The sequence below is a fragment of the Cajanus cajan genome, chromosome 5, assembly GCF_000230855.2.
Source record: "Cajanus cajan strain Asha chromosome 5, NIPB_CcT2T_4, whole genome shotgun sequence".
In the NCBI taxonomy this organism is placed as follows: domain Eukaryota; kingdom Viridiplantae; phylum Streptophyta; class Magnoliopsida; order Fabales; family Fabaceae; genus Cajanus; species Cajanus cajan.
In genome coordinates this window covers 1,842,332-1,868,189 of record NC_138521.1, presented here as the reverse complement: position 1 = coordinate 1,868,189, position 25,858 = coordinate 1,842,332, and the positions used below count along the sequence as shown (strand labels likewise).

General features: G+C 33.9%; 3 protein-coding genes across 4 annotated transcripts; all 3 read left to right on the top strand.

Moving 5' to 3' along the window:
* The first annotated feature begins 324 nt into the window (after positions 1 to 324).
* LOC109817379 (pyrophosphate-energized vacuolar membrane proton pump) lies at positions 325 to 5,264 on the top strand. 2 transcript variants are annotated; one of them, XM_020382612.3, is made up of 8 exons: positions 325 to 694; positions 1,750 to 2,324; positions 2,495 to 2,874; positions 3,139 to 3,225; positions 3,318 to 3,648; positions 4,188 to 4,598; positions 4,704 to 4,763; positions 4,860 to 5,264. In XM_020382612.3, the coding sequence occupies exons 1-8, from the start codon at positions 439 to 441 to the stop codon at positions 5,064 to 5,066; spliced, it is 2,307 nt and encodes a 768-aa protein (XP_020238201.1). In that variant the 5' UTR covers positions 325 to 438; the 3' UTR covers positions 5,067 to 5,264. The 2 variants fall into 2 exon arrangements, with proteins under 2 accessions (XP_020238201.1, XP_082930835.1); XM_083074709.1 differs by lacking the exon at positions 325 to 694 and adding an exon at positions 715 to 853.
* Positions 5,265 to 6,382: 1,118 nt separating this feature from the next.
* Positions 6,383 to 12,518, top strand: LOC109817383 (S-adenosyl-L-methionine-dependent methyltransferases superfamily protein). The gene is made up of 8 exons (XM_020382619.3): positions 6,383 to 6,647; positions 6,727 to 6,853; positions 6,945 to 7,006; positions 10,201 to 10,359; positions 10,471 to 10,615; positions 10,728 to 10,799; positions 11,143 to 11,251; positions 12,138 to 12,518. The coding sequence occupies exons 1-8, from the start codon at positions 6,551 to 6,553 to the stop codon at positions 12,237 to 12,239; spliced, it is 873 nt and encodes a 290-aa protein (XP_020238208.1). The 5' UTR covers positions 6,383 to 6,550; the 3' UTR covers positions 12,240 to 12,518.
* Positions 12,519 to 13,064: 546 nt separating this feature from the next.
* On the top strand, positions 13,065 to 25,195 carry LOC109817388 (uncharacterized). The gene is made up of 16 exons (XM_020382623.3): positions 13,065 to 13,222; positions 14,975 to 15,270; positions 15,354 to 15,482; positions 15,560 to 15,767; positions 17,428 to 17,574; positions 18,096 to 18,170; positions 18,489 to 18,560; positions 19,007 to 19,078; positions 19,711 to 19,782; positions 19,924 to 19,995; positions 21,270 to 21,341; positions 21,575 to 21,646; positions 22,889 to 23,032; positions 23,400 to 23,471; positions 23,955 to 24,101; positions 24,755 to 25,195. The coding sequence occupies exons 2-16, from the start codon at positions 15,076 to 15,078 to the stop codon at positions 24,937 to 24,939; spliced, it is 1,734 nt and encodes a 577-aa protein (XP_020238212.2). The 5' UTR covers positions 13,065 to 13,222; positions 14,975 to 15,075; the 3' UTR covers positions 24,940 to 25,195.
* Positions 25,196 to 25,858: the final 663 nt, after the last annotated feature.

The following is a 25,858-nucleotide window of genomic DNA, read 5'->3' as shown; positions in this document are numbered from 1 at the left end:
ACTAAAAATCATTAAAATTCTCGCTGACATTTACTAGTAAGAGGATGAGTTCGATAAATTAAAAAGATTATGCAATAAGATTAAAAAGTTTTATAACTTTCTATTTATTTGATTTTAGACTTCTAATAAATGAGCTACTCATTTTAGAACTAAAGTAAAAAAATATCGCATTTCTTTGGAATATTACCTCGCATCCACCGTTGGATGACTTAAACCCTCAATGGAAAGGATCCAACGGTAAATATCACAGCTACAACTCAACGCTCAGAAACCGAACACACTCTACCTCTCTCTCTCTCCCAATATAAATGTCCCTACGTCTCGCCTCGCCGCACTCGAGCTTCCCTCACAACACGTTTTCCGTGACTGCCTCCGTTCCGCCAAACGCAGCATTTTTCCCCGTTCAGCTCTCCGGCGGAAGTTAGGTTTCCGGCGACGATGGGTGCTGCTCTGCTGTCGGAGCTCGCGACGGAGATAGTGGTTCCGGCGTGCGCCGTCATCGGGATTGCGTTCTCGCTGGTGCAGTGGGTCCTTGTGTCGCGCGTCAAGCTCACGCCCGACCGCCACGGAACGACGTCGTCGCCGCGCAACAACAAGAACGGCTACGGCGACTACCTCATCGAGGAAGAGGAAGGCATCAACGACCACAGCGTCGTCGTCAAATGCGCTGAGATACAGAGCGCCATTTCCGAAGGTAACATTTCCGCTTTAGATCTGAGCATTTACCTCTGAGATCTGCGTACGTTTCACTGCGTTCCAAACGCGCTTCTCCGGGTTTCTCTTAAACTGAACTGACTCAGGATTTTGTTACTCGGCTTCTGATACGGTTTTCGTAACGGCGGTCTTGAAAAAGGTTCTTAAAGATTTTACGTTACTTTCTACTGTGTCGTCTTGATAAATCATTATTTCATTATATTACTATATTGTTGGGCTTGTTAGCTTTTTCCATCTATAGAAGTTTATTAACTATTAATAAATATAAATATTCTATGTTAAGACATGAACCATACTTGTTAGCGAAATATTTCATGTTTTATTTATGCATAACTTAGTAGTTTCCATGTTGGACTTATTTTTGCTGTTACGGACTATTATTTTTTTAACAGCAGTTAAATGGTGCTACTGTTCTAGCTATAAGTTCTCTTAAATTTTAGGATTGTTCTACATTGTTTATATCCAATTTTAGAACGTTCATTATTGTTAACTTTTTATTTATTTATTATTATTAAAATTCTATGGTCGTGATATACTTGGTAAGGAGGAGACTGGTCAACTTCGTTACCATGGCTTGATTTAATACTGTAGATTGTATTATTATATTAAACAATTATGGAAAATACATCAAAGTTGGTTTGGCGCATGTATAAGTAGTTTCATATTATGATGATAAATTTGGCATTTTCATTCTTCAGTCTGGAATGTTGACACTGAATGTACTCGCTTCAATTTTTAGCACCGCAAGTGATGGACTGATAGTTCATATAGAGCGTTGCTAATGTGCCTAGTCAGTGTTGGGGACGGGATGGACTTCATTAGAGAGCCGCTTGATATTTATAATTTTGTCTTTTAAGTTTCTCATTGTTAAATACCAAGAACACATGCACTAGCTCATGCTTGTGTCTTATCTTATTGTATGTCCTGGGGCACTAGCTTGTAGGCCCAGGCCATGAAAAGTGATTTCTAAATTGAATAGGATAATGTTAATCTCGTAGTAATCTTGTACTTACAAGTTGTGCATGGATTTTACAGGTGCAACATCCTTTCTTTTCACTGAATATCAATATGTGGGGATCTTCATGGTTGCTTTTGCAATACTGATCTTCCTTTTCCTGGGCTCTGTGGAAAGCTTCAGTACTAAGAGCCAGCCCTGCACGTATGATAAGAGCAAGCTATGCAAGCCTGCCCTTGCAACTGCATTGTTTAGCACTGTATCTTTCTTGCTTGGTGCTATAACTTCAGTACTATCTGGTTTCCTTGGGATGAAAATTGCAACCTATGCCAATGCAAGGACAACCTTGGAAGCGAGAAAGGGAGTTGGGAAGGCTTTTATTACTGCATTTAGGTCCGGTGCAGTGATGGGTTTCCTTCTTGCAGCAAATGGTCTTTTGGTGCTCTACATTACCATTAACCTCTTCAAGCTATATTATGGTGATGATTGGGAAGGTCTTTTTGAGGCTATAACTGGTTATGGTTTGGGTGGATCTTCTATGGCTCTGTTTGGGAGAGTCGGTGGTGGTATCTATACCAAGGCTGCTGATGTTGGTGCTGATCTGGTAGGAAAAGTTGAAAGAAATATCCCAGAGGATGATCCAAGAAACCCAGCTGTAAGCCACATTTGCTGTTTTCAATTCCCTTGTTTCCCTTCCTATTTTGAAAAACAAGTGATTTATAAATCGTTGCATTTCCATCAATATTTCATCCTTTTATTGTCCCAAGTTTGTAATGGTATTTACTATTTAGTATTGACTATTGATCCTTTCTATGGTCTCATCAGGTGATTGCTGACAATGTTGGTGATAATGTCGGAGATATTGCTGGGATGGGTTCTGATCTTTTTGGATCATATGCTGAATCATCTTGTGCTGCCTTAGTTGTTGCCTCCATTTCTTCATTTGGAATCAATCACGAGTTCACTGCAATGTTATATCCTCTACTCATCAGTTCTGTTGGCATTATTGTGTGTTTGATTACTACTCTCTTTGCAACTGATTTCTTTGAGATCAAGGCTGTCAAGGAAATTGAACCAGCATTGAAAAAGCAGCTTATCATTTCTACAGTACTCATGACTGTTGGAATTGCAATTATTAGTTGGCTTGCTCTGCCAACATCCTTCACAATTTTCAACTTTGGCGTTCAGAAGGAAGTAAAGAGCTGGTAAGTTGTTAATCATTTAATGTTTATAAACACTCAATGTTATGTGTGATATGTTGAAATTTTCTTATTGTCATTTGTATCTATAAGTTTGTTTTCTAATTCCTCCAGGAAAACACAATTGGTTGGCTTCTATTTAATTAAATGTTTTTGAAAATATTCGAGTATGGTGTCTTCATTTCAAGATTATCAACTATTGTTTTAGTTGTTTTTGTTGATCATGAATGGAGATTGATATTCGGCTAAAATCTTGGTTTAAATTTTCAGGCAGCTGTTCCTCTGTGTGGGTGTTGGTCTATGGGCTGGACTTATTATTGGGTTTGTTACCGAATATTATACAAGCAATGCTTACAGGTAATTAAATGTTAACAAAGTTGTGAAATCTTTCCTATTCTTTCTGTCTCAATACTCAATGGTCTTGACCATCATTGTTTGATTGCCTTCAGCCCTGTACAAGATGTTGCTGATTCCTGCCGGACTGGAGCTGCAACCAATGTCATCTTTGGTCTTGCTCTGGGATACAAGTCTGTGATTATTCCTATTTTTGCCATTGCAATCAGCATTTTTGTGAGTTTCACTTTTGCTGCGATGTATGGTATTGCTGTGGCTGCCCTTGGAATGCTGAGCACCATCGCAACAGGGTTGGCTATTGATGCCTATGGACCTATTAGTGATAATGCAGGAGGTATTGCTGAGATGGCAGGCATGAGCCATCGCATTCGTGAGAGAACTGACGCCCTTGATGCTGCTGGAAACACTACTGCTGCCATAGGCAAGGTACTATGATGCACTTCATCTCTGATCAAGCTATCAAGTTTTCTGGTTCAAACGAAATGTTTCATAGATTGCTGTGCCAAAATATAAAAGCTGGAAAAAAAAAATCTATTCAGTGAAGTAATTTGGGTGTAATAGAAGACTTGATGGATTTTACCAGGCATTATGCTGAAATCTAGTACCCTACAAAACTAGAGCTTTAGTCTTGATATTATTAAAGAGTTAATCATCCATACACTGCAAGTGTAAAGTTTTTTACACTGGCAACCAATCATATCTTTTAAATTTTTTTTATTTATTATTTCATTAAATAAGTAACTGACATGACACTATTAAAAGATATGATTGGTTGCCAGTATAAAAAAACTTTACATTGGCAATGTATATGTGATTAACTATTATTAAATAGGTTAAAGGCTTTTAATGATATTATTGATTTCATTCATACGAGCATGATTATAGAATATGGAGCAAAAGTTACATTTGATGAGTTATGCTTCTCTATGTATGTATTACTGAATTTACTGTCTTTCTTGTACTAGGGATTTGCTATTGGGTCTGCTGCTCTGGTGTCCTTGGCCCTATTTGGTGCATTTGTGAGCAGAGCAGGAATTTCGACTGTTGATGTCTTGACTCCCAAGGTCTTTATTGGACTCATAGTTGGTGCCATGCTTCCTTACTGGTTTTCTGCCATGACCATGAAGAGTGTTGGAAGTGCAGCTTTGAAGATGGTTGAGGAGGTTCGTAGGCAATTCAACACCATTCCAGGACTCATGGAGGGTCATGCCAAGCCTGATTATGCTACATGCGTCAAGATTTCTACTGATGCATCCATCAAGGAGATGATTCCTCCAGGCGCCCTTGTCATGCTCACACCACTCATCGTCGGTGTTTTCTTTGGTGTGGAAACACTTTCAGGTGTTCTTGCAGGCTCTCTAGTCTCTGGGGTGCAGGTAATAATACTATCACTCTAACCACACATTATTTGCAATTTTCGTGAGTATCACATTATGTGAAGTTTGCTGAATCTTGTTATTCTGCATTGATTTTTTCATTAGATTGCAATATCAGCATCCAACACTGGCGGTGCCTGGGATAATGCCAAGAAGTACATCGAGGTAAACTGCTGGCGCTTTATGAAAATAGGATTGCGTTTTTGTTTTTGTTTTTTGTTGGTGGATAAGTTAACACTCCTTGTGGGGTTGAAATTTCAGGCTGGTGCATCTGAGCATGCAAGGACCTTGGGCCCGAAGGGATCTGAACCGCACAAGGCAGCTGTTATTGGCGATACCATTGGAGACCCTCTTAAAGATACTTCAGGCCCTTCTCTCAACATCCTCATTAAGCTCATGGCAGTTGAGTCACTTGTCTTCGCTCCATTTTTCGCCACTCATGGCGGCTTGCTTTTCAAGATCTTTTGAGGGAATGAAACGTATTTAGGGTAGAGTTTTCTATCATTTAATCCTATTTTTGTCGGAGCCTGCGGGCGTTTTTCTTTGTACCGATACTCTCTTCACCTTTAGCGGTAGCTCTTCCATTATCATATCATGGCAGGAAATTTGTTTCTAGTTTTTGCCATAGTGAATTTTAAATTAATCAGCTTTGGATGTTTTCACAAATAGGGACCTGCTTTACGGTTATACCGATATAGTAATAATTTTTAAAGTAATTATTATTAAAAAGTTATATATGATAATTTATAATTGGATGAAAGTATAAAAAAAAAATATAGATAAGATAAACATGATCAAGAAAGTTGTGCGTTATATTCTTGTACCATCGTTATCATCGATTGACTTAGCTTAGTCCAAAGACTATTTAATGAGTTTGGGTCATAACTGTCTTAAACTCTTAATTATAACTGGTCGAAATCGCGCCAATTATGGAGATAAGATCCATTTAATAAACAAATTAATTGAAATTTTACTGAATAAAAAAGAGGATAGGAATAAACTGCCAAGTTGTTTTCGTAACATCTAGAAATTCCCCTAGCACTTGTTTCGCCATCAATCAGACAATCTATGAGTGTGTTTGTTTTGTAGTTCACAAGCTTTGTCTCTTAGTTCAAAATTACAAGATTCATGGATTAAGTTGAATCAACTTTAAAAAAGTGTGTTAATGATAAAACAAACACACACTACATCAAGCCTTTATTCAAGGCTTTAAAGTTCAGATAGAAGTATACATTGTTTGGAGCAATCGTAAAGATTCTATCATAAATATTTTTCTCTTACAAAGAAAAAAATGGAATACTTTTTTATATAGAAATTTAAATGAAAAATAGTGACAAAAGTTAGATACCTTTTTTTTTGGCTTAATTATATCTTTTAACTAAATTTTACGATTTTGTAAATCTTTTCACTCATTTTTTTTAAATTATACATTTTGTTACTTAACTTTTAAAATTTTACATATTTTATGTGACACAAGGATATTGACATACATAATATATTACATTAACATTTAACAAATGATATAGTAGTCAATATGACATATTAATAATTAATTAACAAAGATAAATAATTAATTAGCGAGATAACAAAATGTATAAAAATTTAATAGAAAAATGTGTGATCTCAAAAGTTGTGTGATCAGATTTACGAAATCATGAAACTTTGGTGGTGAAAAATGCAATTAAACTTCGGTTATGTGGGTGTTTCAGTGTTTTTGTCCTTGACTGAGGCTTGGGCCGGCCCATTTGAGAGAGCAAGCTGTCCAAGTCCAACAGCGTGCCTGAGGTCACGTTTCTGGCGGTTGCACTCGATTTCTTACCCTGCTCTCTCATCCTTCCCTCTATCTCTATGCCCAACCCTTCATACTACGTCCATGCAATTAATCGATTAATCAATCAACATTTCTGATTCTGATTGCGATTCAATTTCGCTCCTTTTCGGCGCCAGGAACCATGGCTTTGGGAGCTGTAACTCGACGGTTGGGGAAAAAACTCTTCCCCGTGTTATCTCCCACTACCAGACTACTCCATTCTCACGCCACAAGTTTCGGTTAGTTTCCACTCTTCGCATTCAAATTTCAATTCGCAATTAAAAAGAAAAAAAAATCGATATTATGAAAAACTTTCAGGGTTCAAACAAGTAAACGAAGAAGAAAAGGCTCGCATGGTAGGCGACGTCTTCACGAACGTTGCTTCAAACTACGATTCCATGAACGACGTAATGAGTGCTGGATTGCATAGATTGTGGAAGGACAGGTTACATTACGTTATCGTTTTCTGTTATAATTTCAAACATATTGATATTGCTGTTGGCCTTGGCTTAAATATGTGCTTATTTTCTGCTCAGGTTAGTTTCCAAGCTGAATCCGTTTCTTGGAATGAAGCATCTTGATGTGGCTGGTGGCACAGGTCTGCTATGTTGTCATTTGTCACTATATTTTGTATTATGTTTCTATTTATAGGCTTTAGGACATTGCAATGTAAATTAAATTGATGCAGTCTGGAAAAATAAGTTAATTGTTTGAATGAAACTATGGTGTGTTTGGATGGAGGATTTTTTTTTTCCATAGAAATTGTCCATGCAGTATTTTAAAGATGACGATCAATGATTCGTTTACGCTCACAAAATATAATTTTCTATACCTAACATTTTTTTATATAAAACCAATAGGAATTGATCCGGAGTGCACCGGGTTAACTCCTTTTTCGTTGGACAAGGCTTACGACCAATGAACCAAGGGCCTTGGTTGGATGGAGGATTTGAAAAGGGGGAAGTAATTTAAAAATGGATTTAAATGTTTTTGGTGATAAAATTTACTGTTTCGATATTTTATTAGGAGGGATTTAAAGTGTTAGGAATTCTAACGAGAATTTTAATCATGTTATCTATCTCACATATTGCTTGCTCAAGTTCTCTCTCTAGTTTGTTTATCTCTGATTTGTCTGCATTTCTTCTCATCTCTGATTTTTTCTCTAATCTAGGGTTTTTTTATTTGTTCTATTTTGGGTTTATCTCTGCATTTCTTCTCATCTCTGATATCTTCTGTAATCTAGGGTTTTTTATGTTTTATTTTTAGTTTATCTGTTCGGTAATTTGATTTCCATTTTCATGGATTTGGTACATTGCAACTTTGCTTCATTTCAAGCTTTTGTGGTATATTTACAAAAATTATTGAACATAGAATGATGCTACTGAAATTTCTGATGTGATGCATGGGATACACCACAAAATAGCAATTATCTGTGCAAAAATATATTTTGGAGCTACCTAATAAACCAGTTTTGATGTTGTGCATGAGATATTGTTAGTTGAGGGTCTATGATTTGAATTCTGCAATGAAATTGTGGTTGTTGTGTCTAAGTTGATGTCAATATTAAATCATCACAACCATTAATTATAAATTTGGATAAATTTGTGAGAGTAGTTATTGGATGTGCATAGGATGTGAGTAGTTGAACACATGGGGTGCTTTGGAAGGGAAATCAATGGTGAACACCCCCCACTGATGTTGAAATAATGTGCCTGAAGTAAGAGTGTGTTTGGATGGGGGATTTTAATGGATTAATTCAATTTTTTGAAGAATTTCAAATGTTTTGGGTTGAAATGCTTTGTTTGGATGAAGAATTTACAAATAATTTGTAATTCGAGCATTTGCGAAATTCTTTAAAATTGTAGAATTTCAAATTTTCAAATTCTCCCAAAAAAGTTAAAATTTGAAATTCTTCTTTTCCTACTTCCCTCTCCTCTTTTTTAAAATCGATATAGAAAATATAAATAGTTTTTTTTTAATTATTGAATATTCAAAATTATTTTCTAAATTATTAAATATTATCTAATATTAACTTTTTAAAATTATTAAATATTTAAAACTTGGTCAATATTTAGTTTATAAAATTTAATCTTAAAATTTTATTATATATATGTGTGTGTGTGTGTGTTTAAAATCAATTTTATCCATCGTGAAAATCAAATTGTTGTATTCAAACTAAAAATTTAAAATTTAAAAATTTGAATTGAATTGTTCAAACAAAACATTTAAAGAATGATAGAAATTGAAATTAAAGTAATTCAAATTTTAAGAATTTCATCCAAACACACTATAAGGCAATGATTGGCATAACAAATGTCACACTGTTGACAACAGCCACCACCCTGCTCCCATTTTAAGCCTTGCAAGATGGACAAAGGTTGATCCCCAACCGGACTGTGAAGAAAAGTGAGTGATCAACTTGTTAATAGGGCATTGACAAGGTGTCTTTTTGGAGTTTAGGCCTTTATGAGAGTTGATGAAGCTGTTAGCAACTTGGGTAGCATTTTTGGGAGGTGGGTGGTGACAACTGTGGGGGTGGCAAGAGTGCCTGTGTAGTGCAATGTAGCTGTGACAGTCAAGTTGTCCACAGTTACAGGAACATCCATGAAAGTTATGAGGATAGGAAGAATAACACACACACATATGTGTGTATATATAATAGAGAGAGAGACAAAGAGACACGGCATTGAAGAGAATTCATATCTTGAACTTCCCACCTGATTCTGATCAATTAGTCTAATTCGAAGTAGGACAAAGGGTCCAATGCAGGCTTTGCTCATGTAAACTTCCCTTGAAGCTTCTGTTACTACTAATGCTAGTCCATCATCATAGTAATTGGAATTGTTTTTGGACTGCATTTGGAATGGTATTAAAGCTTTTTTCTCCTTTATGCCAAACTCCAAACATTTTTGTCATGTTTTAATCTTTGACTTGTTTAGGGTTAGGAGAGTTCTTTAACTCTTGATAGTGTGGAATTCCTTTCTAAGTTTTAAACTGTTTGTTTGAATCTGTGATTTGTCGATGCCGTTTGATGGGTTCTGGCAGGTGATGCATGGTTTCTAAATATTGAGTTAAAAGGGTTGATTCTCTTTTCTCTGTAGAGTGACAATATATGTATTTGTTTAAACAAAAAGTTTAGCGTTGGAAGTTCAGTACAGAAATTTAGCAATGAGGGAGCAAAACCGACAGCAATATCTCAAGGGAAATGGCTGAGTGTACCTTGGCGATAAACGTAGTGGGGATATGTGGATTGGTTAGTAGATGTTTTAGTTCATGGGCTACTTGACGAAAGAAATTGTCCACCTATTCAGAGTTTGCTGATTCATCTTGCTATATTCTTCATAGAACTTTTAATTTGGAGCAATTCATTCTATTTCTGAATGCCTAATGGTCAGTGTCTAGTGTTCTTGCTGTTGCATACCCAAGTAGTTAGATCACAAAAAGTGATTGTTTCTTTTAGATTTAAGTTTTCGGTTTTGTTATTGTTCAGCAATTTGTTGCTGGCTATAGAAGTCATAAAGTAAATATAGTTTGAACAATAATTAGGCATCATTATGTTCACAGGGTGGTATTTTAACTTGTTCAAATGTAAGTTGAATGTTCTTCATATACCTTTAAGTTTCTTTAAAGGAATAGAGTTGTAACTGTTAAGATGTGTCTGTATTTTAATATGAAGTTTGCTTTTCCTAGGTGATATTCTCAGCCTAAGGAATTAAAATGCTGCTGCTGCTGCATGCAATCCTTAAAAGTTTAAGGGTTTTTGTATCAAGCTTAATAATTTTTATTTTACAGGAGATGTTGCTTTTAGAATCTTGGAGAACATACACAGAATTAAGGTGAAAGGAGTTGGAGGTGTTTTTGAAGATACTTTAGAGGCAGAAACTCGGATATATGTATGTGACATTAACCCTAATATGTTAAATGTTGGCAAACAGCGGGCCTCGGAAAAGGGTAAATGAAAATGACTTAAACTGTCAACAATTAGTTTAAGTTCATGAAGAGATTTTGGTTTAATATTATTTTCATTTGCTAGGAATGAATATTTTCTGCTTATTATAACAGGTTTTGGAGAAGATGATTCCCTTGTATGGGTGGAGGGAAATGCTGAAAGTTTGAGTTTCGAAAATGATTCAATGGATGGTTATACTATTGCATTTGGGATAAGGAATGTTACACACATAGAGAAAGTACTTAGTGAAGCTCATAGGTAGGTTTGCACTTTTAAAGAGATAGCTATAACTTGTATATGCCTTAGCAGCTGATGGCAATCAATTAAAATGTGTGTTGAATCACTGTTATATTTATTATTTCTTTAACAGGGTATTGAAACCAGGAGGCAGGTTCCTTTGTCTTGAACTGAGCCATGTCGATATTCCTATATTTAAAGATTTGTAAGTATCATTTTCTTTATTTTGCAAGAACGATGGATGTTGTTTTTTGACATTCAAGAAGATAGAGAATGATGATATGCACTAATCACATTTGAGAAAGAAAAAAACAACTAAAATGTCTTTTATATCATATACATTTTACATATGACAATCTAATTTTACATACAACAACAGAATTCTGAAAACTCCTTTCAGATAGGGGGAAGAGATACCTCAGAAAATACAGGCATTCCAAGCCAATCAAATCTACCAAAAATATATAAACTGCTTCCTGCCATAGAATCAGCGCCTCCTATCATACTTGAATTCAATTCAGTTTAATGTTACTCATCATCTCTTGCAGGTATGACTATTATTCTTTCTCAGTTATTCCATACATGGGTGAGCTGGTTGCTGGTGACCGGGAATCCTATCAGTACTTAGTTGAGAGTATCCGTCGTTTCCCCTCACAGGTTATCACATTTCCATTCCATCTTCCATTGGTCTCCATACTTTTTACTTCTTTATTGCTTCCCTTCACAGGTTATCACACTTTGATTCCATCTTTCATTGCTTTCCATACTTTTACTTCTTTATTGCTAAAATAAAAGACTGGCAGTGCTTTCCTTTGTGAGCGGAATTATTGGTGCTTCTCAAGATGCCTGATTTATGATTACAGTTTATTGTCATCCCTTTCAAGTTTGTTACTCAGTTAGTGAAAGATTTGAACTCACCCCCTTCAAATATGTTAGAGAAAGATTTGAACTAAGCTTTGAGTGAGGATGATGAGTCCTAGGCTAATCAGTTGATGGTGATCATCTCCTATGTTATTTATGATTTAGTTGAAACCCAAGTAGCAAGCAATTAGAGGCTTTACTTATTAATGTGTTGCTAATCTTTCTTCAGTCTCCTACATGCAACCTAATGAGGAAGGATGCTTGGTTGGACATTTGGTAGGATTAGCTACTATCTTTTCATTTTAATAAAAGCTAAGTAATTGACTGCATAATAGCATGAGCATAAGAAGAACACTCGTTTTTTAGGCCCACGCTTTATGCTGTTAATTATGAAGCCAAGTAAAACATTAACTATAAAAAAATAGTAACAAAATTGTTTGTTTTTTAGTTTTTACTTGGCAATAATAGTGCCTGTTCTCTGTTTTTATGGAGTTTTATTTGATATCTATAAATGTTGGAAACTTGCTTATATATGCTTGTTTGCTTGGCATCATAAGAATTGTGAAGAAACTTCTCTGCTGAGAATTCGGATTTGAATAAAGTCTGCGTCTGCTTATCAGTTATCTATCTACTTGTGTGTTCTTATTGTATTGACTAATCTAATGTAATTGATGGGTTGCAGGAAACATTTGCATCGATGATTGCGGATGCAGGATTCCAGAAAGTAGAGTATGAGAATTTAGTTGGGGGAGTGGTTGCTATCCATTCAGGCCTAAAAATCTGATATTTATGAACTTTACTCTCAATTTATCTTAATAATTCATACATCTTTCAACACTGTCTATAAGCATGGAGACTGAAGATCAAACGTGATGTTATTTGAACACGTAGAGAACGGAGAAGATTTGAGTTGTTAGAAAGTGTACTGTAATTTCTACCGTATGGCGTTTGCAATTCTTTTAGTACTCGACAGTTTTCTTGAAACATGTATATACACGCCTCTCATGAGGAGTAAACATTTATTTCTTTACCAACAAAATAAAGAAAGAACTTGATTTCGTCACTTGTCAGATGATCAAACGGTTTGTTTTTCCCTTTCTAAGAAAAAAAGCATATGAATATGATGTGTAATGGAATTTATTTTACATCTAATAACCATTTTTATTGTTTTCCGTTTGAACGAATAAAGTAACTGCACAATTAATTAATTATATATATTTACATACATAATATCAATCATTGAAAGGTTATTGTATTCTTTTAAGAGAATGGCGTTAATTGTAGAATTTAAAAATTGTTGGATTGATTCGTACAATAACGTAAAGGATATATGCTTTAAGTAAGGTGGAAGTAGAAACATGCAATGCAAGTGATGCGATGATTGGGAATTAATTAATGGAGGCATAAATCAAGTGACAAAGCAATGGTTAAGTAGCGTGATGAGTGAAGAAATGGGTGCGAAGATTGCATCATTGCGTGCACAAAGTTCGCAAGGCAAACCGGGTGGGTCCCACCTCTTCCAAATGGATAAAGTCAAGAGAATCCCACCTCCCTTCCCTACCCATTTAAATCCACAGCAACCCTATTCGCCACGTGTCTTCCGATGACTGGTTCGGATGTAGGCTCGGTTACGTACCACGTCCCCACCCACTACTTTTGTTTTCTCGCACTCACTACCAGCTATTCAACTTCACCTGTAACTGCAACACGGCCCACTCGGTGATCGCTTCTCTTCTCCCAATCCAACTCATCGTCGATCATCTCAGGGTACGCTCACTTCCTCGCTATTTTCTTTCTCACCTTCTTTTCGTTTCTAACTCTGCATGCTATTTCCTTTCACACTTTTCATAAACGTCTTTCGTTTCCTTTTTTTTTTTTTTTTCCTCTGTGTGGATTTTTGTGTTTTCTGTAGTTCGATCATCCTTCGTAATTTGTTACTTTGCCGTTTGTGTTCGATCATCGCTCGTAACTTGTTACTATGCCGTTGTATATTTTTCCTATAATATATATTATATTAATATTATTTAACTGGTTTATTTTTAGTGTTTTTTTATACTATTATTATTAGCTTTTTACTGTATTTTATATACAGAAACTATGCATCGACTGTAATCATCTATTATAAATCATCATGTATGTTTCTTATATTTTTAGAATAATTACTTTAAAAATCACGTATGAAGTGATTTTTTATTTTTTATTAGTTGATAGTGTAAAAGTTTTTGACAAATTAATATATATATATATATATATGTGTGTGTGTGTGTGTGCCGGTGTTTCATTCTTTTTATATTATTATTATTATGTATTATTATTTAACTGTAATTTTTATTTGTACTGTTCTGAACTTGTGTATTTTTTTTATAAGGATGAATCTGTTTTTTGTTTTGATTTTGCATATACATATCCTTTTCTTTTTCGGCGCAGAGTCAGTACTGAGTAATCTACTTTTTCCTGTTGCCGTTGTTTTAATTGCTTAACTGTAATTTTTATTTGTCGTGTTTTGAACTTGTGTATTTTTGTTTTGATTTTGCATATAGATGTCCTTTTTTTTGGGGGGGGGGGGGGGTGGTGCACAGTGAATACTGAGTGTATTCGACGGTTTCCCTGTTATTTGTCAAGTTAATGTGTGTAGTGTTAAGAGTTATTTTGTTGGTTTGTTTGATGGGAATATATATATATAATTTTTAAGAGGAGAGTTATATATCTTCTTGTTTTTAGTATTTCCACACATAATTCTATAATGGTAAGATATTATACACTTTGGACTTTCACCTAGATGGTTTTGTTTTGGGTCATCATCTAAAAGACCTTTAACCAATAGAGTGTGTATGTGTTTTATAAAATTTTATTTTAACGATTTGAGACTTGATTTGTATCTTAACAATCTTCCTCTTAAACAAAGGACTTAACCTCCTGATTGCTGGAATCTTTCTTGCATTATATTGTATTTTTTGTATGTATGGGTTATGAATTATTGGTTGTCACCAAATCCAACTAATAACTCTGATACCACTATAGAATATTTTGTATTTGTATTTTGTTAAGATATATTTTTATTTTAAGAGCATGATCTAATTTTATTCATAAGCTCGGTATACATTGAGAAAAATTGTGATACAAGAATCAAATTTTGATATTATTTTATTTTAAAAATAAGGACACAAATCTATAAATAATCAAAATAAATCAAATCTAAATATTTGAAACATAAATAAAAGATTTCTATCAAAACTAATTTATTCTCCTAAAGATATTTGGGCATATCCCCAAGAGTTAGTTATATGTGTCACTAGAAATAAGACGTGCAGTATTGCTTAGGACAAAGACAGTAAGTGCTGATTATGATTTGGTTGCTGATATTTTTGAGGTGATCTGGCAATTTCGGTCTTTGGCTTTTAGACGAGGTTGATGTTGTAAGTAGAGCTGTTAATGGATACAAGAGAAGTCAGTCCCTGAATGCTATAATCTGCTGAAATCTTATTAAGCTCTACTTTTTGGTGCCTTTTTGTTTAACAGGATGAAGTTGGTTGCATATGTTCGTTTTTGGTTATTGAATGAATTATGCTAGTGTTCTGCTGCAAGTATATTAACATACATTGGTTACGAGAATATCTTGGATGGGGGGAGCGTGTTCTAGGAAGCAAGAGCAGGACAATGAAGATGGTCTTACCAGGGGACTATCACGAAGATATTGCAAATGTGGGAGTTTGAAATGGTGGACATCCTCTTTTTCTTATCCATCTGTAGATTTTCGCATACAAAAAGGAGAATGTCCATCTCTGTTGGACTTGTGCGTCCAGAAAATAACTGAGGTGTTGATTAAACAAATTTTGCTACTTTGCTTTATCCAGATCCTTTATATTTTGATCTAATCACTGCAATCTTTATCTAACAGGATATTGAAAAATATGACACATTTTCTATGCTGCCACGGGATATAAGTCAGCTAATTTTTAATAATTTGGTTTACTCCCGAAGTCTAACCAGTGCTTCCCTAGAAGCTTTTCGAGATTGTGCTCTCCAGGTATATCAATTATGAACCTGGTTAATTATGTTTTCTTGATCTAAATAGTTAGTGTTTTTATCTCTTTCATTTTACAGGATCTTTACTTGGGAGAATATGATGATGTTAATGATAATTGGATGGGTGTCATCGCATCCCAGGGTTCATCTTTACTTTCTGTAGACCTTTCTGGGTCTGATGTCACTGATTTTGGGCTGACATACCTTAAAGATTGTGAAAGTCTCATGTCCTTAAATCTAAATCACTGTGACCAAATTTCAGATCGTGGACTAGAGTGTATCAGTGGTATATTTTCTTTTCTTGTATTTCTGTCGTTGTTGTGGAAACGCACTCAATGCATCTACCCTTTTTCACTTATTTCCCATATTTGCACTTGGGCGTTAGTCCTTTGAAAATGGATTACATATTGACTTATTTTTCATTGTACATGATAACTTAGTAAAAGTTAGCCTAACATATTTATGCTGCCAGTTCATATATTTTTTTTATGCTGATTGCTATGGATGCATTTGTTTCGAGTAATGTTTTTCTATTCTCAGGAATATGAAGGTGAAAATATCTATTCTCATATTTGTTAGAAGGTTATAAAAAAATATTTCAGGGTATATTTTATTCCTAGAAATGTAAAACCTTCACATTTAACATGCTTCTCATTCCCATGGTGAAGGATGGGTATCTTATATTTCCATTGGAATAGAAATTACTTTTTCTAATTACTTCCTCTTTCCACTTATTATTCCACATTTTTTAATTAAATAAAAAACATTTTTTTCCCTAAAATTAACAATGTTTACCAAACACATTTATGGGAGTAACATTCCTAGGTATAACATTCCTGGGAATACAATATTATATCTTGAAACAAGTGCCTTCTATATATTTTCTTTGAAAATTTTCAGTAATGGAATTCTTGGTAAATGATTTTCAATTTAAGAACATTGATCTTTTAAGTGATCAGTTAAATGAATAAGTATTTAATCATTAGTTATATTTAAATATTATTAACCGCTTGAGGTGGTCGTGGTTAATTCCCCAAATTGAAAATACTATTACCAAGAATTCCCCATGTAGTCTTCTCTATTTTTTTGGCCAATTTGTTTCCTGTTGATACACCTATTTCTAATTTACTTTTAGTTAATATTGAAAAGGTTAAATTAATTTCTTAGGTCCTTGAACTATTTGGGAATTTTTAATTAGGTTACCAAACTAAACATTTAATTGGGTCATTGATCTTGTAAAAAATTGTAGTTGAGTTCCTAAGGTTTTTAAAACCACCACAAATATTTAAAAACCCTAGGGACCCAATTACAAAAGTTTTACAAGATCAAGGACCTACTTACATTTTTTTAGTTTAAGGACCTCATTTAAAAATTTCCAAATAGTTCAGGGACATACTGATTAATTGGAGCTAGAATCAGTATCACAAAGTGTTGTGAGTCAACCTCTGGTTCAAGTAACACAAGAGCTATGTAGGTCTAACTTATTGAAAAATATGCATAAAGAAATCTTATGCTGTTCATCTGCATGCCATGACATTTGATTTTGTTCTGTAATGTTATGCATTTTAATTTTAATATATCATGTTCAAAGAATGAAATTATGCAAAGGGCAATTGACCATGGTTATGTTCCTGCCGCAGAGATTTCTTGCAAAGAATGGAAATGTTTTCAACACCCACCTATCAGTTAATCTAATTTGACATAATGAATTCTGCTTAGTGAGGTTGAAGTGGTTTTTAGTATGCATTTCATGTGTAGTATATTGTTCATGAGTATTTCCTTTAACTTCTACCATCTGCCTTTGTTACATAATGGTTTCCAACTTTTCCTCATCTAGTTGTCTTCCATTCAGTATTCATTTTCATGGGAGATTACTTATGTTTAGAAGCTTTGTCCATAAGATGCTTTTACTTAAGGTTTACAACAACTGTAATAAAATATTTCAGGTCTGTCAAACTTGACAAGTTTGAGTTTTAGAAGAAATGATTCAATTTCTGCTCAAGGAATGAGTACCTTTTCCGGTCTTGTTAACTTGGTCAAGTTGGATTTGGAGAGATGTCCTGGGATTCATGGAGGCCTTGTTCATCTTCAAGGTTGGTTCTTAGCTGCAATTATGTGTGAAACTAAAGCTTTACTAACCCGATTATATAACCTTCATTTTATTTTTTAATTTTCTAGCTGCTAAACTTATTTAATTCATAATGCTGCTAATATATCCCATGATGTTGTATTTAATGTCTATCACAGTTGTTAGTTGTTTCACCTTACAGTTGCATTGTGCTATCGATGAAGTAGAATGCAATTTACAGAGCACCCAAGTGGAGTAACATTTTTTGAGCTACCTTCTGCCTTTATACTTGCCGAATGCTATGAATAGCTAAAATAAGGAATCAACTGGCTACACTTTTTTCCTAATATTAGTTGTTTTTCATTTACAATTATGTATTGGTGATATGGGTTCAATGTAACTAAGCAGCATTCAACATAAGAGAATACTATAATAAGGTTGAAGGAGCTATATTACAGTGTGATACTGTAGCATGATTAATTGAAGAGCTGAACAAAATTGATTTCCATGTAACTTCAGTCCCATAATTTGGTCCATTTTTTTCAGGTTTGACCAAGTTGGAATCTCTCAATTTAAAGTGGTGTAATTGCATTACAGATTATGATATGAAACCTCTTTCAGGTTTGTTGCATCTTGCTTTCTTTTGAGCACATTAGCTGAAACTTTTCCCAATATTAATTGTCTGGACTTTCTTTTATGCAACTAGTGTGTTTTCTACCAAGGAGTAGTTCCTATACATATTCCACCTTTGTTTATTCAGCTTGAGTGGAATGGTTTTATATCTCTTGAGAAGAACATGTTGCAACAGCTGTATTGGATAACATATAATTGTCAGTGTGCCTTCGTGTTTACAGAAGTTATCATTGGCATATTATTAATATTAGACATATGATTCAATAATCAACAGTATAATTTATCTCTAATTCAATTTACTTCCAGGGCTTGCAAGCTTGAAAAGTCTAGAGATTTCTTCCAGTAAAGTCACTGATTTTGGCATCAGTTTTCTAAAAGGTATTGTGTCTTTCCTTTTATCATCGTGACATTTCAGACAATAGGGATTATATGTGTTCCAAACCATCTTTCTAAGAATATGATTATCTTATTCCTGATACTCTTTCATGTTTTTGTATTCTGGAATATTTATATCTCTCTGTAGTATGTGATAATCTTTGTTGTTGGTATTTTTCTCTTGGGAGAGTGAAACCTGAAAGAGAGGTTCAACCTAAAATTTTCATCTTCTTCCTCAAGTATATTCATTTGTGTCTCTTCTGTCTGTCTATGTGTGTTTCTGTGTTGTTTGAAGATGCAAAGGATGATTGATGTTCTGTGCTAGCTTCTAAATTTTTGTGTTAACACAATTTTATTGGACCAAGTTATCAATAAAAGCTTTACAGGACAGTATAGTGCTGTATGCAATTATCACTATTCATTTTTAACGAGTTGATGGTTTATTACAGGGTTACTGAAGCTTGCCCTATTAAATTTGGAAGGGTGCTTTGTAACAGCTGCTTGCTTGAATTCTCTTGCAGGTTGAGTACCTTTATATACTTTTATGCTTATTATATTTGGGCTTACTAGAACCAATAGGCATTAATTTCTGGGCTATTTCCTGATTGGTCCATTGATGCTTTAATCCCGTTCTATTTCTATTTGAATGGATTAATGCTTAAAACTTGAAGCTGAAACATTGTGTTTATTAGGATTTAGGAATGGGATGCCTTGAGCATACCACTTCAAGCGGATTTAGAAACAGGGCAAGTCTAATAATTGTGAAACTTTAGAAAGAAAAACATGGGATGTGGAATGTGATTCCAAGTGTTTAAACTTACTTTTCTCAGATGGGAGAATATTTGGTCCAAACTTTAGTACCTTTTATAGAGATAACCCTGGTTTTGTTTCTTAGAGTTATAGTGTCAATGCAGTATTCACATATTTGGTTATTCGGTAGCTATGAGTACATTGTGTGTGTCTGCTTGACTCTATTAAACAGAAGAAGTTTCAGCTAAGCATATTATTTTGAACCAGCTGCTATTAGTTTTATTAGTATTGTGAATGTTGTTTGTTGAATGTAAAAATGTAACTTCATCGTGTCTTTATAGTATATAATGTTTTAATGAACTTGAAATGTCCATTGAAATTTTGATTTTATGTTTTGTGCCAGAGCTTCCTGCACTGTCAAACTTGAATCTTAGTAGATGTAATCTCTCTGACAATGGATGCAAAAAATTTTCACGTAAGTTGTTAAGAATTGTATAGCTACTTCTCTCAGGCTGTAGTTATATATTTGACAATAAGCTTGTTGGTATGTACTTTTTGACACCATAAGAATTATTGGGGCCATTACATTTGTAACAGTACCTTTTGTTTTTTACAGGACTGGAAAATTTGAAAGTATTAAACTTGGGATTTAATGTCATAACAGATACGTGTTTATTTCATTTGAAAGGTGATTCCAAATTTCTTGCTCTCTTTATTTTCCTATTCACCTTGGACTACTCTGAAGATACAAGCCATCTTTTAACTTTTAAGTGGGCGCCTGTATTTGTTCTCTGTCTAATGGAATTTTTACATGCCATTTGGGCAGCTAGGGAGCAAAACCTAACCTTTTCCATGAGTGAAAGATGTGGAATCAAGAATTTAATCCTAAATGCCCCAGAAAAAAATTAAGATTGCTGTCCCCAATTATGTATCATTCCAAGTCAGTTTTGTCACCTGTATTTGTTCTGTATAATGGATTTTTATGTGCCATTTGGGCTGCTAGGGAGCAAAACTTAATCTTTTCCATGAATAAATGTGGAATCAAGAATTTAATCTTAAATGCCCGAATTATGTGTTAGTCCAAGTCAGCTTTGTCATCCATCAGATAAATTATATATTAAAAATGGATAGATAAATTAGAGGATTGCTTGAATCTTGTAAAGAATATTTTGGTATTCCTAACCAATGTGGATATCCCAACATACCCATCTCATAACCAAGATTGGGCATTTGTAGTTTAAAATTTGCAAAACTAAACATTTGTGGGTTGGTCAACATGAAGATTGAATGAACTCTGATATTGTATTAGAAGTGGGCAGGGCCTAACTCAATCTCAAAAGTCATACATCGTGTGCCTGAATAACTAAGTGCGGTTAATGTGCTTCATTAGGTAAATTCATTTAATGCTAATTGGTTTTAAGATGAAATCTAAGACCTAACACTATATAATAATGCAATAAAAAAAATAAAGAAAATTATTCATAATCAAAGTTAACATAATTTGTTGTAGACTTTGTCATTAATTGTGGGGCCTCAACTATACTTTTTAATTTGGTTTGATGATGTGATACTGCTGATTTGAAAATTTCATTATTTTGGGCATTAATTTTGGAACAATTTTTGGAACACATAGACATGTAGTGTTGTTTTAATTTATTGACTCTTTGTAACAGAACTACCTTTCTAGCAATGATATAGGCTGGTTAATCTCTAGTTCATACAATATTACCATTCTGCGGAGTTTCACTTTTAATATTATAGTTTTAGTTGCAGTTATTGTTCTTAATATAACTTGTAACTTATTTTGTACATGATAACTTTATATTAACATGCGTTTGCGGAATATTTGTGTATTATCAATAGATATAACAGTAAGATATAAAGCTGGGATAGAAGAAAGATGTGAATTATATTTGAAAGAAAATGTTTGTATCTAACAAGGTGATGTATGTTTTCAAGCAGGTTTGACACGTTTGGAGAGTTTGAACCTTGATTCATGTAAGATTGGTGATGAAGGACTGGTCAATTTGGCTGGTAGATGCTTGAATTCCCTGCCTCTTTTTGATGACTTCCTGGATGAAATTGTTGCCTAAAATTTTTTAATATAAGAAAATTAAAAAAAAAATTACTTAGCATATTATCTACTTGGCATAATTGGTTATATGATTAATTTGAAGGATGATTGTGTTCATGTGATTTATCATTGGAAATGCACATAACTATCTAGTGTGATTGTGTGACTTGCATTTTCTTCCCAATGCTTTTAGGCCATAAGCAATTGAAATGCTTGGAATTGTCTGATACAGAAGTTGGAAGCAATGGACTACACCATTTATCAGGTTTTTGATATGCCAGTTCCTTGCTACTTTCAAAATTTTTATGTTTTTGGGGTTAACTTCTGCTTGTACTTCAATGTTTAATGGATTTCATTCATAGTTATTGATCTTAGATTGTGTGCTTGGTGGCCGACTCCAACAATGTTTTATAACAGTATGGCATATAGCAGGATGGCCTCTATTTTTGAATTTTTGTATATAAATTAAAGAATTTATATTTATACTTTATACATATAAATGCTCACAATTATTTATTTATTTTTAAAATAGAAACTAGTCATTGATGATGTATTCATTATTAAAAAATAAAAGGTAATGGGTTTCAAGCAAAACATCTGAGTAAATAACATTAAATGTTGGGGAAAAAGCAATATTCGAAAGTGTATTCATATATCAAACTTCAAATACAAGACTTCCTGAGCATTGAATAAAAAGTGAGGCGAGGGTTGGGGGGTTCAAAATTTAGAACAAAGGAGGTTGAGGGTTCTAAGTTCAGAAAAGAGGTAATTCAGATTTTCAGAGTTCAAAGTAGAGAAAATAATGGGCGGTGTGTGACACCAAAAATACTGCCAGAGACAAGTGGGTGTTTGTAGAATAGTGTGGGTGTTGCACAGTCTAATTAATAGTGTGGGAAACTACATCCAATTAGGGATTTTTAAAATTCTAAAGGGAATGGTAATATCATCTTTGCCCCTTAAAACCCCCCCAAAACTAAATTGTTTTGTGCGCAAAAAATGGATTTTCAGAAAAGCTTCACTCAAGCACCATCATGTGTCACTGCAGCCACATTGATAACTTTGTAGCGGCACAGGCTGCCCTGCAGCACTACATTGCTATAGTGTGTTATTGATAACTATGGTTTGTTTAGGTCAACCATTTTGAGAGATACTTTCTGCTATTAAAATTGTGTCTTCATCATTCTTTCTATTGCAGCTTGTCTGAGTTGGGCATTTACAAATGATGCCCCGCTTCTATAGTTTGTGTTTTGAGCTTCATTTTTTCTTTTAAAGTTAGCTTTATCTCTTTTTACATTTGAACGTTCTGGCAAACTTCTGATGTTCTCATCTGCTAATCTCTTGACATGGATAACTTCTGAATAATGAATAGAATTTATCAGGGAAAAATGACAGTATTTGATTTTTGATTCTTACTACATAAGGTGTAGTATATATACCTCAGATTTTGGGATGTAGAATTCTTTAACTATGTTTACATGGGCTATACTTTTTGATTATTTTCTTGTAGGATTGTCTAGCCTGCAGAAAATAAATCTGTCATTTACCATGGTTAGTGATAGTGGTTTGACAAAATTATGCGGACTCTCGTCGTTGAAGTCACTTAATTTGGATGCTTACCAAATTACTGATACTGGATTGGCAAATCTTACAAGTACGTGCTTCTATGAAAAAAATTAGAATTCAAAGAATGGTTTGTTTATTTCTGTTGAGTATTACAATTAATTAATTACCTAATCCTGTTCAATCCAATTAACTACCTACTGTTTTTTTATAGCAAGGTTTGAAATATGAAGTTAATTTTATCAATGTAAAACTTTTTACGCTTGCACTCAATTGGAATTCACCCAATCACCACATCATCCTATTCTTTATTATGATGTGGTGGTGGAGTGAATTCATATTTAGATGTCTCTGCAAAATTTTTACACTGACCATGCATATAAGTTATTCTGGCTCTTTGGTTTTCTATACTTAAGCTTAATCTTGCAGCATGCATAATTTTGAGTTTGCTAATGCAGGTTTGACTGGCCTCATTGACCTGGATTTGTTTGGTGCACGAATCACAGATATTGGGACAAACCATTTGAAAAGTATGCAATATATCACTGAATATTAACTTCCAACATGATTATTTGTGGATATATTGTTTACCCTTTACCAAAAATATGGTTTTCGTACATTTTTTTGGCATTTTGTTTTTGCTTCTTATTTTTTATATAACAAATAGATGTCTTGTCTTTGCTGTTACAGTTAAATTACATGAGTTTACAGGATACATTATTCTGACATAAGTTTGACCTGATCACTAAATGTCAATTTGACAACTGTAATATGCAGTTTGTTGTCTTGAACTCCCTGCCTCAGTCAAGATTTTTGTTAGTCTCTCGTATAAAAAGATTATACACGTACTGACTGGTGTTCACTGTATATTTGATGAACCACTCTTGTCAAATAAGATTATTTCAATCTTAATTCTCTCTATGATCAGCGGTATTATATATAATTAACTATTATGTTAATGCCCTTAACAGTTATAAATTGAATTTATTGGTTTGCCAACTTATGGTGAACAGAATTTAAGGACCTGAAGTCTTTGGAAATATGCGGTGGAAGTTTGACTGATGCTGGAGTGAAGAATATCAGAGAGCTTTCTTCTCTAGTGTGCTTAAATTTATCGCAGAACAGCAACCTTACAGACAAAACCCTGGAGTTAATTTCTGGTACTTCTGCCGACCTTTGTTTTCTTTGGGAAGCACACTGGTCTTATTTTGTTTGTTTTGTTTTCCTCTTTCCCAAGTTTAAAACCTAATTAGTCACATTGAAAATATACAAAGGACGTTGTAGTGCCTGGGTTAGATTAAACTTGAATATATGTTTTTCTTTTTGAAAGGTGTCTGCTTGGGTAAGTCCTAAATGCTTAAATTATTTGGCTATTCAAGTGGCTTCTGATTGTAAACTGTATGGAACTATTGGTTTGAATTCTGCAGTTAGCATGTAAATATTTTGGTTATGCTGAAAAGTTGAATTAAATTAGGTTAACAAGGCAATTACCCAATTTGAATTTAGCAGAAGGCATCTAAAATTCACTACAATTTATGTCAGCCTTGATGAAAAGCAGGGCTATTTATTTTTTTTAATTTGTTTTTTACATAATGCTTGGTACCTGTTTTGCATTTTAAAGCGCAAGACCATAGGTTGTAGTAAGCTCTAGACATGAAGGTCCTGTGAATTATAGAAATTTACTCTATTTTACATTGGTATTTTCTTAATGAAAAAGGGTTTGCATTTATTCCGTTGTGTAGAGTCGTGAAACTAGGGTGATTGATTGTAGTTAGCTATATGTCTGATCACATGGTTATGCTCATAATTTCAGGGCTGACTGGGTTGATTTCTCTGAATGTTTCAAATTCTCGTATCACCAGTGCTGGACTGCAGCATTTGAAAACACTGAAGAACTTGAGATCTCTGACATTGGAGTCCTGTAAGGTGACAGCAAATGACATCAAGAAACTGAAATCGGTATACCTCCCGAATCTGCTAAGCTTTCGGCCAGGGTAGTTAATTTGGTATTCTGATCTGTGTATATATGTCAGAAGAATGGAAAGACAACCACTTAAGTGTACATAGGCTATAATAATGGCTTTATGGAAGGTGTGACTCTACTTTTGGTGCCAAGCTTTCTTTTGTTTTGTTATCATTGTATATGATGAAAAAGAATGATGCCACGGCGTGTTTTAGTATTTAAGGTGAAAAATTGGAGAATGAACTTTTTATCGAGCAGATCTTAATAGATTAATAATTAACTTATTTGACACGTTTGAAATATATAGTCATTTTGTACCCCCCCCCCAAGTGAATTCTTGATGTCATAAAAATGTTTATAAATATTTTAAGTGTTTTCATTGTTGTAAAACAATTCATTTTACCTCATTGCTTTAAAATATAAAATTAATATTTTTTTGTATTTGCACTAAATTTCTTTCTTTCTTAATGGGTTGAATTTTTATCGTGGAAACCTTGAAAAATAAACATAAGTGTATTTGCACCGTACCCAAAATTCTGATTTTTGACTTCATTAATAGTGAACCAAAACTCTCAATAATACTCTATGAAGTCATCCAAACTAAGCAAATTTTTCCGGCCGGCAAAGTAAATAAATTTAGGTTGTCTTGTCACAAGTTCACGTTCAAGAGAAATGAGTAGTTTTAATATAATCATTAGTTATTTTAAAAAGTAATTGTGTTTTTGTTTGTGTCACTGTCAAGATACTATTGTAGTATTCAATAATTAAAGAGACTCCAAATTAATATTTACATACGGCAATCTTTGCATAATTGGACTTACACGTCTGCCTCGATACTTCATTACCAGTACCATCTGTAGGAAACTACCACTAAATCACCAATCAGATCATCATTTTTTTGTTGAAAGTGTATCTATGGTTACTTTTATCTCTAAAAACTAATTTTTTTATAAA

Bases quoted from the DNA above. Each gene is read 5' to 3' on its own strand.
- LOC109817379 (XM_020382612.3), top strand. From the start codon at position 439: ATGGGTGCTGCTCTGCTGTCGGAGCTCGCGACGGAGATAGTGGTTCCG. The intron at 2,875-3,138 runs GTAAGTTGTTAA...TTAAATTTTCAG, and splicing joins CAGAAGGAAGTAAAGAGCTG to GCAGCTGTTCCTCTGTGTGG. The intron at 4,764-4,859 runs GTAAACTGCTGG...TTGAAATTTCAG, and splicing joins ATGCCAAGAAGTACATCGAG to GCTGGTGCATCTGAGCATGC.
- LOC109817383 (XM_020382619.3), top strand. From the start codon at position 6,551: ATGGCTTTGGGAGCTGTAACTCGACGGTTGGGGAAAAAACTCTTCCCC. The intron at 6,648-6,726 runs GTTAGTTTCCAC...AAAAACTTTCAG, and splicing joins TTCTCACGCCACAAGTTTCG to GGTTCAAACAAGTAAACGAA. The intron at 6,854-6,944 runs GTTACATTACGT...TTTTCTGCTCAG, and splicing joins CATAGATTGTGGAAGGACAG to GTTAGTTTCCAAGCTGAATC.
- LOC109817388 (XM_020382623.3), top strand. From the start codon at position 15,076: ATGGGGGGAGCGTGTTCTAGGAAGCAAGAGCAGGACAATGAAGATGGT. The intron at 18,171-18,488 runs GTTTGTTGCATC...ATTTACTTCCAG, and splicing joins TGATATGAAACCTCTTTCAG to GGCTTGCAAGCTTGAAAAGT. The intron at 23,033-23,399 runs GTACGTGCTTCT...TTGCTAATGCAG, and splicing joins TGGATTGGCAAATCTTACAA to GTTTGACTGGCCTCATTGAC.